This window comes from Emydura macquarii, unplaced genomic scaffold, assembly GCF_026122565.2.
Source record: "Emydura macquarii macquarii isolate MOO-44397 ecotype Brisbane River unplaced genomic scaffold, CSIRO-AGI_Emac_v2 contig_67, whole genome shotgun sequence".
In the NCBI taxonomy this organism is placed as follows: Eukaryota; Metazoa; Chordata; order Testudines; family Chelidae; genus Emydura; species Emydura macquarii.
The window spans coordinates 8,156,737-8,174,230 of record NW_027130204.1 but is presented as its reverse complement, the minus strand read 5'-3'; the positions used below and the strand labels follow the sequence as shown (position 1 = coordinate 8,174,230).

Here is a 17,494-nt window from a genome sequence, read left to right as displayed (position 1 = left end):
CAGTGGTATGCTTCTTTAGGATTGGTTGAACAGTTATTGCCCATGACCTTACCGTTATCATCATTAATTCAGACAAAACCGAAGTGATATTAATAGGAAAGGACAAACCTTTAAAGGAAGAAGAATTTGCCAATTCTTTACCCCCACTCATGATCAAGGCCATCAAACTACAAATTGACAGGGTGGTAAGAAGATTTGGAGCAACGTTCTAGACAAGTGCACTATCATAGCCACAAGGAAAGCTTTCGTCCATATTTATCAGGCTAGGAAACAGTGCACTTTTAAAGGAGAGCCTCGCCATGGTGATCCAGGCTCTCTTCCTCCACGTTAGACTGTGGTAAATCTCTCTACCTGATGATGAGCTAACCCATCACAAAAAGGTATATTGGATAAAGCATAAAAATTTCCTAACTTTATCCTAATCTCTAAAATTCTTTAACAAGCAGGGACATGGCTACCTCAGGGATGACCTCACCATTCCATGACCCTTCATGAAGCTTTGCTCCAAAGTAGCAATGCAGTTGGAAAAACCCAATTTTAAACTATCAGGTACTGGAGAAGAAGATTCATTAGACAGAAGTTTTTATTTTAGATGAAAGCAGAAGGAAGAATAAAATCTCAAATTTTAATTTAGGCTTTGACTCTTGACCACATATGGCAAGTGTCTTAACCTGTTTGCCTCAATCTCCCCATCTCTAAATTTGGGAGACTTAAGTTTATTGTTGAGTGGTTTTGTGACTAATCAATTAATGATTCTAAAGAACTATGAAAATAATAGCATTATGCAAGTGACAAGCAATTATTATCCTGCATACTCTGCTAATCTAGAGATATTAATATCTAGAGTTTCCAAGTTTTTGAGATCTTCTATTTCCATGCTATGCACTTCAGACATATCACTTGTTTCCGATGGCCTTCTCCGTGGAAGAGAATTATTCATTAGGTTGCCCTTATTTTTTAAAGAGAAAGGATCAGGACACCTGTCACAGTTAGGATGCAATTAAAAATGTTTTAATAGCTGGAGGTTTCTTAGCTGTTCATTCCTCTTTCCAAACCAGCCAACCTCTCCCTGTATTTTGGAATAAAAGAAATGGGAAATGGGCTAGAAAATGAGCAGAGAGGGGGCAGCAGCCCTCCTTATGTCCTTACTTGTGGCTCCAATTCCCAGTCTCTTAACTGAAGTTATATGTCCCATATCCCAGGTCTGCAAACCCAAATTCTCTTTCTCCTTTCTCTCTGTCCTGTCCCCTACTGTTCTTGGTTTGTTCTTCTGTTCTCTGTCCCATACACCCCCATGCCTCTGACTCCTTGCCCTTTGCCTTCTCAATCTAACCTAGATTTGTACGCATTTGCTAGTTCCCACCTTTCCCCTCACTTCAGAGGGAGAATTTGCTACCTCAGCCCTACATGATTGGGAAATGGAGATGAAGCCTGGCTCCCAACAAACCCCAGGGCAGGACCCCTTCCTTTAAGGAGTTTTCTCCCTCCCATGCATGAGGGTCTCACCTATTTCCATGTCACCCTTCACTTCACCACTTTTCCCAGTAGCCATGACAGAAGCAGAGAGATACTAACAAGGTTTGCATAAATCTAGGGTTTCCCTCTGTTCTTGCTTGAGTCAGAGAAACACAGTGACAGAAACAAAGAATGCAGGGGAGCACAGGAAAACATGCACTGATAATGGGCATTGCAACTTAAATCCTGAACACCAGTTTAACAAATAAACTTGCTTTGTGCAGCAAGAATGCAGATTATTCCTATAGTTTTTTTACCCCTGTGCACAGGAACCTGCTTTTTCTATTTACATGGAGATCGGTTTTTATTTTAATAAGTTATCAGTAGCTAAACTTTAGCCATCTGGCAATCTGATTGGCAGTCTCAACATTTCATTTTGTATATCTAATACATCTGAGGAACTAATTAAAGATAATTTAGTCTTAATGAGGCAGAGAGAATGTATCAGTGTTAATTCAAATGGAAGCTGATCCATGAAAGTCAAGGCTTCCAATTCTAATGCTCCCTAGAACTGCCAGAGATTGTTTTATAATGGAAGAATAGCTGATATTTATTACATCCTGATTAATGCAAACCATGTTTGCAAAAACCCAGACTGTAGCAAATTAAGCACCAATCCATTTAATTTCTAAGGAATATTAGATTTGGGTATTAGATATTTGACTTCGACAGAAAGTACAGAGAATTTGGTAAGTCACAAATAAAACAGCTAAAGAAAACATGAACTTGCTAATATAGAAAATACAGCAATTTGCTTTACTTATGGAGTAAATACATTAGGATACATGCTTATGGAAGCATACTGCAAGGTGACATAAATCAACCCAGAAGTGGATAATGACAAAAATGCATCCTACTTAAATGAAAATTTCCCTTTTTTCAGTTATGGAAGTCCACATTCTATTCTGTTCTGTCCTGTTTTATCCAGATACTTATATGACGCCCGTGACTGTGGTAATTTGAGCACCTCACAATCTTTAATGTATTTAACGTCACAACATCCCAATAAGACAGGAAAGTGCTATTATCCCCATTTTACAGATGCGGAACCAAGGCAGAAAGAGGTATTAAGGGCTTGTCTACACTTAGAATGCGACATTCGCACAGATGAATTACTGTAGTGCGTCAATGTTGACATTATCTGTGCTAAAGGACAGATTCTCCCATCAGGATAGGTAACCCACTTCCCAGAGAAGTAGTAGCTAGGTCGAAGAAAGAATTCTTCCATCAACCTGGTACATGGGAATTTATAATGATTTAACTACAGCGCTCAGAATGTGGTTTTCACACCTCTGATCAATGTAGTTAAATCAACCTAAATTTCTAGTGTACACCAGGCTTAAGTGACTTGCCTATGGTCACATAGGAAGTCTGCAGCAGAGCAAGGAAACATCAAAGCCAAAAGGAAGAGGAAGAGCTGGGTATCATCTGCCTACTTGACCAGCCAATCTCATTAATACTACTAATGACCTCGTATCGTATACATGTTGACCAAGAGATGACAAAATAGAATCCTATGGGAAAGCCCACTGAGAAAACGACCAGCTATCTAGAAGTCCCTTTTGGGTCTATTCAAAAATTACTTGCTATAAAAACTAACTTGTCACAATACTGTACAAGATTAGGTTAATTTGAGGAAGAACTTCTAAACTCATACTCTGGATTATACACATACAAAGCCAAAATTATGAAAATTGAGTACTTTAAGAAAGGTGCTATGCTAAGAAATTGAATGCTAATGGAAGCTTAAAGCAAACTTTGAAAGAAGAGTAACCGCCATGGAGCCAGCAGTATGGGAGTGTGTGGTGACCAGGATGAAGCTGTCTGGGAGCTGGTTAGAAGAGAAAGGTGAGTTACTGTACAGCTGAGAGGAGGGAGGGAAAGAATGAGCAGTTTAAGCAACATCTCTTAAAATCATATGACATTGGGGGAAGATTTTCAACGGTGCAAAGGACAAACTTTCCATGAAAGTTAGATGCCTAACTGCACTTGTGCTTTAGAAAGTCTCCCCTCTGCCCCCCGATCTGCAGGGTTGCACTCCACAGTATTTATATAATTAATATTAAAAAAAAAGTTGTAATCCTCATGCACTATTGTCAGTGAATAGTCAGTGGAAGCTGAAGTTCGTTCCTTTGAAAGTCAGGCCCAAATGAATAATACGAATTTAAGTGTTTAATTTTTAGCTATCCAGGTTTGAAAATCTTGGCCTAAGAGTATTTTTGACTTCAACAGGAAATTTACATACTGAGTTAAAAAGACAGATTTACTGATGGCTCTTGTACAATTTGCCAATAGAACTAACTTACCGCTGCTGCCACAGTCTGCACAGGAGAGCAGTTCTTCTGGCTTTTTTTCACGATTTGATTCTTTAGTCCCCAAACAGAAGCTACATATTGGAATGGGATCAGCTCGTGGCTAGGGCAAAAATAAATACAAAATTGTTGTTACTTCCCTTATACAAAAAGTGGTATTCCAATCCTCTTTCCTGAAAATCAAAAGACAATTTACATTATTTTTATTTTCTAAGTGTTAGTTTCTTGGTTTACCAGACACTTACTCCGCTGTATGAAGTTAATTTTTCCTAATGGATATTATATTATAGCCATCTCCCTCATGTTACATTTGACACAAATATATACTTTGTGCCTCTATAGCATCATTCATCATCGTAGTATCAAAGTGTTTTATAAATGTTCATTTAGCCCCAAACACAGTCCAGTTAAGGAGGTTTATTATCCTGTTTTACAGATGGGGATAACTGTAGCATAAGAGGTAAAATGACTTGCTCAAGGTTGCTTCACATCATTGGGAAATCCAGGAGCAACTACCTAACCTATGCTCAGTTGCATCAATTCAGCTGGAATACATGGGCCAAATGTGTTAACGTAATCCAGTCACCATCTAATACTAAACAGAGTTAAACAAGGTCTGGGCTTTCGTATACATAGACCTCACTCTGCTTAGTACCATGGCAAACACACCATTAAAAATCTTTTTAACCTTTCATTAAAGATACAGAGAAGGAAAAACAGTTAAAGCATTTGAAATGTAAACCACTGAATGAGCCTTTTATTTTAACAACATCCCTTGTTCCCTTCCCCATTATGTGGAGAGAGTTTTAAAAGGAAAGGCCCCTTGTTTGACAGTCTCTTCAATGGTATTCCAGACGAGAAGAGAGAAGTTAGTTGAGATGGGTGGGAGCTGTTGTTGCTGCTGCTGTTAAAGTCTAATCCCATTTCGTCTCAGGTGGTGTTCGGGATTCCACTAGAGCTGACAGGGGTGGTGATTTCATCTGGGTCTCTCTCTCTGGCCCCATCTCGTTGGGACATCCCTCAGGATTAAGGCAAACAAGATCCAGGGTCTGAAGAGAGGTTGGGGGTGGCAGCCATCATGGTGATGTTTGCTCCATTAGCTTCCATCTGTTCTTTTTGTATTTTCCCCCCCAAAGTTTCTTTAATGACCCAAAAAGGGAGTGACGGGTGGAAAAGCCCATCCCCTCATTATTTTGTCCACCAATCAGGCACAATATCCAACACACCAATTTTGGTTCATTAATTTCCAGTTTCACATCTTCTGTTGTTACCAAGCATGATGTTAACATAGTCCTTGAACCAACTCAAGTGGGTTTTTTGTTTGGACTAATTCAGTTTTTCTGTCTAATTTTCTTGCACCTCTTCCCACCAACATTTGCTATTATAGGTTGTTGTGACATCTTACAAACTTTTATATACCTTTTACAATGGAGCTTACAACTAGAGCAGTGTTTCTTAACCTGGAGTTTTAGAGGGGTCGCAAGTGCAGAGCTGGTATTGGGGGTGGCAAGAAAGGTAATTGCCTGGAGCCACAGGGGCGCCATGAAACTAAGTTACATGCCTCAGCCCCGTGGGGGTGGGACTCAGGCTTCAGGGGTACAGTAGTTTGGAAAGGTTAAGAACCACTGAACTAGAGTATATTTGTAAGCCCAATGATCACAACACCTCTCATCCATGCTTACTCCAACTTAATACACCATTTCTAATGAGACAAGAGCAAGGGAATGCTAAATTAAATTGAAGGTGGAAAAACTCAAAATTGGTAACAGGAAATGACTATTCTACAACTAGATTGTGGAACTCATGGACAATAGATACAACTGAGGCTAAGAGCTCAGCAAAGTTCAAATAAAGATTGGGCATTTGTAGAGAAAACAAGATCATCACAAGCAATAATAGTAATTATGACAAAAATAAACAAGAACTTTGGAAGAGACAGAAACACTCAAGCCTCAGGGCATAAGTCAACCTCTAACTATTAGGCAGGAGGAAACTCTCTCCGAGGACATGTTATCACGTAACTATCCACAAGAGGAGTTTCTTGCACCTTCTGCTGAAGCAGCTGGTACCATACTGGCAACCGTTGGAGAAAGGATACTGAAATAAATGGAGCAGTGATCTGATCCAGACTGGCAATTCCTATGTCCCTATTAAATCAACATATTGTATGGGAATAAATTAGACAAACACAAATTTTAACCTAAGAAGTCTGAGCCTTTCAACAAAGATCATTTTTCTGATCAGGTATTCACTTAAGGGGCGTCTCACTGTTCTTGCTTTTCTTCATCTGCTGTACGACAACATCAACATATTAAAATACTTCAAAATAATTTGTGTAATAGTCTAGATTTCAATCTGTTAAAAAAACCCAATCACACTCATCACCTAGAAAAGGCTTACTTACGGTGCTTCTGGGCCTGATCCTGCAGACACAACCAGGCATAGCTCTTTCTTCAAACTGAACGTCACAGTAGAAAGTACTAAGTGTTTGTACAATTATATTCTAACAGAATTTTTAAGTGTCATAATAATTAGAAGATAGCAGAGAAACAATTAAAAATTCATTTGAAAGATCTGGAACGCAGCAGAACTGTAATATTAGTTTAGATACCAAATTGAAAAATGATATTTTAAAAAGTTACACAACCTCAATCTCAAAATTTTGGCATTCCCAATCTGAAACCACTGGCAGGCATTATATGACATTACTATAGAAATCCCTTTTAAAATCCCACTTTACTACTCCCAGTAATACTACGGCCCATACATTTCTTTATGTATACACTCCTGAATGCAGAGAGGTAGCAGTTTTCATAACTGTTAACATACTGCATTAAATAAAAACTTCTCCAATAACTCAGTACTACAAATTTGTTATTTGCTGGTATGCCCCTTAAAAATATAATTAAGAGGATTTTGATTTTCACCCACACACACACAAAATCCACCCTCAGCAAAATACTTTTGATTCTAGCAGAAATAATAGACTTATTAGTCTTAATCGGCCATAAGCATATTAAAAGAGATTGAAACATCATCTTACATTGTGTCAAATATAACTGCAGACACTACACATACTGATTGGTTTTATTAATGCCACAAATTGTTACAAATTATGTGCACTGCTGAAAAATCAAATCGCCACCTTGAGAGAAATAATTAGGAAACTGATAGCATTGTGTCATTTCTAATTCAATCATGTTTCCAAAACAATGAAAATGAATTTCAATAATTTATTTTAAATTGTTGCAGTGTGACCTTCAATAGCATCATTCCCCTCATTGGTGGAAGCATTCTTCATTTAGACGTTTAAAAAACAATGCAAGAAGTGAGAGAATTAAAAAAGAGCTGGGTTGACTGTTCTTGTTCAACAGTAGCCTTTTAAATTCAGTAAGCCCGTCCCTCCTCCCACTTCAAACACGCTGCAATTTTTGTCTATGCAAATGTAATTTCCAAAAATGGGAGGAATATTTCTCCACCACAGAAATCTTTAAAGATTTTGCAAAAACAACTACAAATTGGTTACTGACCCTGTCATCATTTTAAAAAATCAGTGCTACATACTAGTGGATCAGTTATTACCTGCAACTACTCAAATGCAGCATCTTGGGAACACGTTTGGCCCCTTAAATAACAATTAAAAGAACAATCTAATTTTAAAAGCAACATTATTCCCTCAACAGAGTCCAGTGAAAATCCTGTCTTAGCAGTCATAGTATTCTTTTTCCTTCATTTGATTTAACAATGCTTTACTGTGATAAATAATTCACAAAATGTCACATATCATTCATGTAATGAAACAAATCCAGGTCTGAAATCTCATTTGTCTTTCCCAGATGAATTTTTTTTCTGAGAGACATGGCCATCAGCCAGCATTCATATTCTTTTTTGTTTTTAACTAAAGGTAACATAAAGGACAAAGGTTGTTGGTAGTTCAGAGCTAGAAAGACTGATGTCCCTATAACAAACCTAATAATAGAAAGCTTACAGATCCTATCACTACATGCTACGTTTTCTAGAACCCTACAGCGCTGATGTACGCCTTCAACCATTTATATTAATGATAACTATCTCAGTGCACCAGTGCATTATAATACAGAAATAATATCTGCTGTGCTACTGATCACTGAAAATTCAAAACACTAAGACTCCTTCCCAATACACTAACTTAATTATCCAAAATCATGCAACTAGGATTTTAAATGAAATGGCATATAAACTGTCTGTAGGATTATTTGGCTCACAGTTGTCTCAACTGGGATATGTAAAACAAAGCATTTGTTTTACTGGATCGAGATATGATCCAATGAAGACTAAAAATAGCACATTAGGTACTTTGCATACCTTCTACCTGTACCTGTGTTTTCAAGTCATATCCATTAGTTTAACTGCCCCAACCCAAGTAATTAAGTACCACCGTCATCATCTCAGAGGTAACAGGTAAAGAGAACAAAAAGTGTAATTCCACACTACATCTGACATGAACAAGAACTGCCAGGTAAGCTTAGACCCTACAATCTTTGTAGTTGGCAATAACTGCAGGAAGCAAAAAAAGACACAGCTTGACTTTCATCTTGAACTCACAATACGAGTATCATTTAAGAAATCTTGTTGTGTCTTGTAAACTGAAATGATTTGATAGAAAAGATGTTGATCGTGAATAAATCTGGAACTTCAACGTATTTTCTGATTGTAGAAGATAGTCATTCAACTAATAATTTTGCTACTAACTTTAAATTATTATTTTAAAAACTCATTTTTTAAAGAATGCAGTTACTAATTATGTTAAAAACATGTCTAGTTGGATGAGCTATTAGAGGCTGTATGCCACCTGTCCAAACAATGTGCCGTTGTTTCTTCAATACACCTAATTAATCAAGGGCCATTTTTTTCCCACTCATTTACTTTGAGAGCCAGAGAAAATATTGTGATATACAGAATAATGTTATATTGTTTTTAAATATAGTAATTTAATATTTCTAAGTAGTATTTTCTCTTCAAGAGATGCTGGCTTATCAGATGATGCAGAGTGATCACTACCAGTAACATTTCCAAGGTTAAAAATTGCCCTCCTCTCCCCCATGTTGAGAATTGTGTGCTACTGACAACAGCAGTAAAAGCAAATCTGCAGAGATTTTACATGCTAAAACAGGAGAGGAGGAGACTTCCAACATGCTCTCCTAATGTATGTTAAAACAAAAAACAAAAACAGCAGGAGTGAGGCATTTTCTATTATTTGTTAATGTGAGAATATCATGATAGGACATCTGTAATTCATTTGTATTTTAACATCTTCCTAGGTATCAAACTGCAGTTATTTGTGTATATATCAGACTACTGTAGTCAATCAACCCCTTGAATGGCACAAAAATACTAGAATGCCACAGCGATAGTAATTTTACGGCCATCAATAGTTCTGAGTTATGCCCACAGGAACGCAAGTGCCCTCTAGTTGCATATTTCATAACCTGGAGCTGCCCAGGGGCAGCAAGCTGTCTCTCCTACAGTACTTACCAAAACCAAGACTGAGCTATAAAATAATACAAATATTTTATATAACCACTGAACTAGTTTATATATAATGCTCAGCAGTTCACGTAATTTTAAACTTTCATAAAAAGAACTATTACTATTTGTTAAGAGGTATTTTTTCATTAACATTACAAATATAGTACTAGTGTCAAAGAGGGCTCTAGTCTCAACACCCACAATCACAGAATCATAGAATATTAGAGTTGGAAGGGACCTCAGGAGGTCATCTAGTCCAACCCCCTGTTCAATATCAAAGTATGATGTTGTAATGTTAGTTAAACCAGTGTAAGTTGTGTTTAGACAAGCCTTAAGTACCACTGTCACGGAGCTTGTTATCTGCCCTATGTAACTAATGCTTATCGCTTTGATAAAGCGCAGGTATATGTCACAAGAAATTAATGAGCTTCTCCTAGCAGGCCAAACTAACAGCTGGTGTAAATCCACTGGATTTGAATTAATTTACACTAAGACAAATTTGACCAAATGTGTCAAAAGAGTTTGTGCTTCTCCTTCTCTGTTGTTAATGATTTTATGGAAGTTGCATATTCTTCAGACACTCTCCGTGTTACTTAGGTTGGGACAGGGTGTTGGTGTTCAGAGGTAAAACATCAAACCTCTTAGAGATCTTCCAGAAGTTCTAAATTCCCAATCCTGTGAACTTTTATGTTTGTGAGTAGCTTCACACATTGGTGCAGATCCACTGAATTCCATTAGACTATCTTATTTGTACAGCGGCAGCTCCTAGATGCTCCAAACAAGGGTTAAGACCACATTGTGCTAGACAGACTCCTAATATGCTCAAAGTTACTTATGTTCTTAAGGAGAGTCCACATTACCTGGTACACATGTGCATTAAAGCATTTAAATTTTTAAACCTCTGCTTTTCTTTAAAAAAAAAAAAAAAAAAGTTTCTAAAGAAAAGTTGCAAATCTTTTCAAAAAGTTAAGCTCACTATTGTCCCACAAACTCCCTTATCTCAAAACTTCACCTCTACTAGAAAGGAGTGAAGTATTTTATATACACAGACATTATTTATCTATATTGTGTGGATAGAGATAGCATGTGAGTAATTTCAGGCTGAAAGGAGATTTTACAGAAAGTTAGAGGCTGGGGTCAAAACTGCTTAAAATGGAAATTGCCACGACCTTAACTGTGGATCCCCTGCCATGATCCCATAATCTTTATCCCTTTGCAGACTGCTAAACTCTATTGACAACCTCATGAAACAATTCTAAGAACATTCCAATTAGAAGCATAAATCTCCTTCTCTGACATTTTCTATATTTCCATAATGTTATTAAAATGGCCCCTGAAGATTCTGCTTTTAATTTCAGTTCCTACTGAGACAGGGGTCTGCATATACAGACCACCATCAGAGCCAACACTAACTGGCACCCTTTTTCAGCTGCCTCAGAAGACAGGCCAAGGACTGAATGGGCTAGCACATTGGCATGGTATTTATGCGTTCTTTTAACTGCAATTCCCTTACTGCACCTGTTCTGTTGGTAAAAAGTAGACTTCGTTCTCTAGAAAGGACAACTCATCTCCTTACACAGTTTCTGCTCATGGCTGTTTGTCATCTAAAGGCAAACTGTCTTTGTGACATCACAATTGATTGAAAGGGTGATTATGATGTCTCAGTTAGGATTTAGGCTTCAGGTGTATAATAAAGAGAAGCAGGTGCTTGGAAATACTTCTACAAAAAACTCTTTAAACACATTCATAGTACCATTAACAGCTCTTTATCTAAGTATCACAAAGTGCTTTAAAAACAATCAACTGCCTGAGCCTCCAACACCCTTGTGAAGTAGTAAAATGGGGAAAACACTTTTTACATTTGGGAATCTGAGGCAGACACACACTAAGGGACTTGCTCAAGGTCACACAGCACAGTGACGACAGAGCCAGGTTATATAATTTCTAGCCCTATGCATTACCCTCGAGTCCATTTTTCTTTTTAGCTTAAAAGTGCCAGAATGCACCTAAAGCTTAAAATAGACAGGCTAATAAGTATCGTTCACATAGCACTTGCATTTTAGAGCAGATTTTCACGCAGAGATCTTGTTAATTACTGTACAAGCATCTCTCTTACACACCACTGACATGTACCAAACTCTGGAAGGAACACATTTCTCAGCAATGCTCCTTTCTCCTTAATGTTTTAAATCAATACAAAATGCTCCCTTGCAACATTCACCAATTACTATTACAGTTGATGGAATTTTGTATAAAAGGTCCATCTTTATGAAAAAAAATCTGTGTTTACATGCATAACATTTTAATGAGGAAAGAAATGCAGAAAATAGCATACACTATATAGGTTTCTAAATGGGATATTTTTCAAGATTTCTATGAGGCAGCACTAGCTGTGTCAAACAGGAAGGCAATGTTTCAATTTATACTAGTGCAGGTGAGCTCACAAGAGCTACTGCTTAGACAACAGTATCCAATTTGCAGCTTTGGATGTCTAGAATATGAAAGATGCTATAAAAAGCCAAATTCCAGTCTATTTCAAATAAAGCTGTCCATGTTCTACACATGATTCAAAAGATTAAAAATAAAACCCCAAACTAATCTCTAATAATGTATTTCATCTACCACAGTAGCATTTAAATGCCCCAATCAGGACCAGTGCCCCATTGCACTCAGCACAGTACAATACATATATACACACAGAAAATTAAGATTAAAATTCACCCTTTGAGCAGGGGGACCTCCCCAAAACCTAGGCACCAACTAAATGCAATTTAAGCCCTCAAAATAAGGCTTAAGTTATGCAGAGGCCTTGGGTTGGTCTCCTACAAAGTCCACTATCTCTATCTGGTTGCATTTTATAGCCACATGGACTTAAACCTAAACGATCTCCTGCCACTGTAAATCAGCATTTCCCAAAGCGTGAGGCATACCACCCAAGGAAAGATGCAGATGAGTAACAGAGGTACAGATATATCCCTCAGTTGTTCTCCAGTGTCTCAGCTTTCTTTTTTTTTTTTTTTAAAGTCAGCCTCAAGCTGTTATGGTGTGGAGAAAACCATGAGTGTGAGAGGCAGAGAAATCTCCCCGAGTCTGCAGAGGGCCTGAAACAGTAGCTCTGAGATGTGAACTCCCTTAATCATTTCAATGGGCTCAGATGCCAATGATGATAATTTACCTGTCAACATTGCTGCTCATCAGAACATGAAAAAAAGGCATAAAATTAGCATATTACGAAGAATACTGCATGGCAACATTTAAGGGCGTTTGATTGATTTTAATTTCTTGAACAGGGACTCACTTTTCAAAATGTTGTAACTTCAGTAACTTGTCCCCACACAGCCCTTTCAAATTACACCATCAAACTGAAATTTAAGTAATTTCTTAAAAATTCGAGTTCCTGAACAGAGCAACCTCCTTTAAACAAATGTGCCATTTTTCTTAAATTCACTTTTAAAATATATGCTTATGAGCATCATTTGAGTGAAGGAAAGAGAGCTTCTTTCAATTACAGTAATCTTAGGAGTTCTTTCTAACTACTTTATGTACAAAATTTTCTCACAGGAAGAAGGACTTTAAAGTTGACAGAGTACCTTTAAATTGTTCAGGTTTGGAAGGCATCAAAACTAAACACAAGTAGCATTAGTTATAGTCCCTGTCCAGGCATCTCTTTACAGCATTTTAATTACTCCAATGATGACATGCAATTTCTAGCTCTACCATGACTAGAAACTACCAATTGTGCCTAAATTACATAATAGTTTGGTGATATAAACAAATTAAAAGTTGGATCAACTCACCTTAACTTATGACTACAAGCTTTTAGTTTGAAGAAACTATAGCTTAATACCTTACATAGATTCATAGGTTCTAAAATGAGGAGGAACCACCAAGGTTATCTAGTCCAGTGGTTCTCAACCCTCAGCCAGCAGCCACTTGCAGCACAACCAGCATACAAATGTGGCCCATGTAACATTCTTAAGGGCCATACAGGTAGTATGTATATTATGTGTATGCGGCCCACAACACACAAAGAGCTGCATATGCAGCCCACAATGGTAAATAGGTTGAGAACCACTGATGTAGTCTGACCTCCTGTGTAATAAAGACCACAGAACTTCCACAAAATAATGCCTCTAGAACAGATCTTTCAGAAAAACATCCAATCTTGATTTTTAAAATGGTCAGTGACGGAGAATTCACCACGCCGCTTGGTAAAGTGTTCCAATGGTTAATCACTCTCCTTTTTAAAATTTTACAGTTTATTTCCAATCTGATTTTGTTTAGCTTCAACTCCCAACCAGTGGATCATGTTATACTTTTCTCTGTTAGAATGAAGAGCCCATTATTAAATATTTGTTCTCCATGTAGGTCCTTGCAGACTGCAATCAAATCACCCTTTAACCTTCTCTTTGTTAAGTTAAATAGATTGTACTCTTTGAGTCTATCATTTCAGGGCAGGTTTCCTCATCCTTTAATCATTCTTGTGGCTCTTTACATGACCTATATCTGTAATGGAAATTACTGTCCCACTACATAACTGACAGACAAATAACACCGTGACATTTTAAAGACTGCTTTGTTAGGCTGGCCTCTCTTCAGAATAGCGTGGCCTAGTGGATAGAGCACTGGACTGGGACTTGGGAAGCCTGGGCTCTAGTCCCACCTCTGCCACTAGCCTGCAACATGAACTTGGGCAAGTCATTTCACCTTGCTGTGCCTCAGTTTCTAATAATATTGACTTCTTTGTAAAGCACTTTGAGATCTACTGATGAAAAGTGCTATATAAAGAGCTAAGTGTTATTATAAAAGTATAAACAAATGAATCCAGTGGAATGCTATAGATCATCACAAGGGAGTGGGAGAGGATTTTCTATTTAAAAGGAAAGGCTAACTAAATTTAATGACAGACGGGTGGAAGCCAGGGATGTAGCCAAACCTGGAGAAGAAAACCTAGTAACAGACAAAAAAGAGCAGTCTCAAAATCCATTCAGGGACCAGCTGCCAAGGACGAAAGCAGAGAACAAACACTCCTTCAGTGTTTTCTTTAGAGGATTCCCCTCAGCTTCACTCCAACTTTCAGTGGGGCTGCATTCTCAAGTCCCACATCGCTAAGGGATCTTATTCAAAAACACAGCTTCACCTTTACAATAATGACTTGCAGATCTACCTGTCTAATCTGAATAGGTCAACTTCTGTCCAAATTAATATTGTAGCCTCTTTCTGGCCTCTTTGTTGAGGTGCAGCTACCAACCTAAGTTCAACATGGCCAAAACGATGCTAACGATCTTTTCCTCCCTAAGATGTCTCTCTAGTCTCAGTCACGAGGGACACCACCATCCTCCCTGTAACTCAGATTTGTAATCTGGACCTCATCTTTGACTCAGACTTCTCTCTACAGCCAAACAATCAGGTTGCATTCCAAACTTATTGCTGCTTCCTGTGCAAGGTCCTCAAGATCTGGCTACTCACAGAAATACCACGTTTGCTATCCCCTTGGGGTCAGTGTACGCACCAGTCTGTTTGAGTCAACTGAGGATCAATTCCTATATAACATCACAGCACTGATATCTTTTATAATGATAAGTTTATTATCAAATGTTAAGACTTAAGAGACAGTGAGTAACGATAATGGAAACAAAAAGTTACATACCCAACAAATCAATACACACTTTCTAGACACCAAACATAACTTTAACAGGCTAACCATCTGTCTAAAAACTGTCTTATCTCACCTCAATGTCCTTTACAGTTCTTCCAACCAGGGCAAGATGGGTTCCCCTTTTCATGAATTCTTTATGGATAAATACTATGAAACCAGTGTCAGACCTCTCAGGAGTTAATGTTACAGAACAGTAAATCCTTTGCCATTGACGGGGTTCTTATGATCTCATACTTGTCTTCACTTATAGGGCTGAACACCATCCTCTCTCTTGAACACTATAAACCACTGTTTCTGCTGTACTAACATGCCACCCCCTTATGCTTGGGAAGGGCACCTTTAAAATTCCAAAGAGACAGTATATTATCCTTCTTCAAATCTCATCTGACACCTCGCCTCTGCCATGATGCCTACAAAACACTTGACAACGGGCAGGCAGCTGGTTTGCTGTGATGCTGCTTATGCAGTTCTTAACACACTTCCTGTTTTTTTGTGCACCCATGAGTTGAACAGTTGTCTCTCCTCTCGTCCTTTGATTATTTATAAGCTCTTTGGGGCAGGGCCTGTCCTTTTGTTATACATGTGTACAGTGCCTTGCACAATAGGGTCACTAACTGCTCTTGCAAAACTAATAATAAATACGAAGATAAAGCAGGATGTCAGGGATACAGATGTGACCATAAGCCAATGATCAGATAGAGGTACAGTTTAAAGCATAGAGACCTAGTAAACATGCCTGTTTTCAAAGCCTTTGCGAAAGCATTGTTTCAAGGGGATTGATACAACTTATTTCTTCAGTATTTAAATTACTTTATTACTATAATTCTGTGCTTGCTCAGATTTTCACAAATACGTATTTTCTATTCATAACTTATTATCAAAGTCATCCTACATTAATGTTGATAATATGTTTGCAGTGTAGCACAAGGTAATTATTAATTGTTTTGATGCTAATTGCTCTGGGAAAATGTTTAACTGCATATTAAATTGATCACATACATGTTTTTTTAATGTACTCTTTCAGGGCAAGTTTGCTATCAGTACTATCCTGATGTGAATTGCCTTGGAATAAACAGCAATAAAGGCTTCATGGGTCCAGACTACACACCAGAAGTGACATCTTAATCAGAACAAGAAGAACTCTAGTCATTGTGCTTCAGCAGTAAATTGTTTTATTTCAATACGCCAAAGCAAATCACACAACAAATAAATACCCTGACCCTCAAACAGAAAACCAACAACTGGCCTGTTTGCCTTTGAGACTTGAAAGGACTAGAAAAGGGAGGCCAAGGTGAAGTGATTTCAAGTCTGAAACCAGACACAGAATGTCAAATGTAATGCAGAAAGTCTAATCAAACAACATTCATTCCTCAATACATTCACTACCTATACAAGGATCTCTACAGTATTATTCTATTATAACTCTGACACTATGGAATCTCACACACTGATGAAAACAGACAAATTTTTTCTTAATCAGACATTCTGCTGAATCTGTTTTTGTGTAATTAATTAGTTTAAATCACATTTCATCTGTATTAAAAAGGCATTCAACTCTTACACAGCTACACTCCACGGAATTTACAATACCAAATGCCAATTCACCATGTAAAAGTAGTGTGAAGAGGCTTCCAGGCATGCCATTTATCCATTATTGAGAGTCACTGACTTGTCTCTGGTAAATATCCCAAGTAAGTACCATGCCATTTAACAAGAGTGTCATTTAGGTGGACTATGCTGTATTTACATAAATGCCTTGTACATTATGCAACAATACAGATAATGAAACCAGCTGACAGCTATGAAAACAGATTCCTGATCTCCCTGAAAAAAAATTGCACAAATGTCCAATGGAACAAGTGAGAGACCATTTAACTTCTAATGCAACAGAAACTGAACTCTACTCTCAAGTGTATTATTATTTAACAGCTAAGGGTATGTCTATACTGACGGCGGCAAAGTCGCCGCCGTCAAATCAATCTTTCTGGATCGACTGAGAGGTCAGTGTAGACCTGCTCAATCGATCAGGAAGTCAAAGCAGTAAATCCACCCCCTCAAGTGGCAGTTCCCGTCAGCGCAGTACAGTGAAGACAGCACACAGAAGGGAAGCCCAGCAGTCAACGGGAGTTACGCAAGCTACTCTGAATAGCTGCCACCAAATTTAAAGGTAAATGTAGACCAGGGCTAAGACACTATCATAGATAGTAAATTTAATATATATGATTAACATGCTAGTTATTATTATTTAGAACCAAATTCTCAAAAAATTTGAAAATCCTGATTTTGACCCTCTAAATAAGCTGGCTGATTTTCAAAAGCGCTGGGTTCCCAGCAGTTCCTACTAAAGTCAGGAAGCCCGTCCTCTGCACAGAGAGTGAAATTAAAGCCTGGTTCTATAAGGCCAAAAGGTAAGGATCTCGCCACCATAATGTTTTGAGGGATTCTTAAAACAGCAGAGCAGACAACCTGTACTTTACAAATAAGACTTTAGAGTAGGGTC

The 17,494-nt window shown here is 37.9% G+C and overlaps 1 protein-coding gene across 6 annotated transcripts in view; it reads right to left on the bottom strand.

Moving 5' to 3' along the window:
* Positions 1-17,494, bottom strand: part of KAT6B (lysine acetyltransferase 6B) — a 177,739-nt gene that overhangs the window by 89,170 nt on the left and 71,075 nt on the right. For all 6 annotated transcript variants that reach the window (XM_067539302.1, XM_067539293.1, XM_067539326.1 and 3 more), the window contains one exon: positions 3,822-3,930. In XM_067539302.1, coding sequence (XP_067395403.1) covers positions 3,822-3,930 — 109 coding nt within the window. The remainder of the gene's footprint in view (positions 1-3,821; positions 3,931-17,494) is intronic.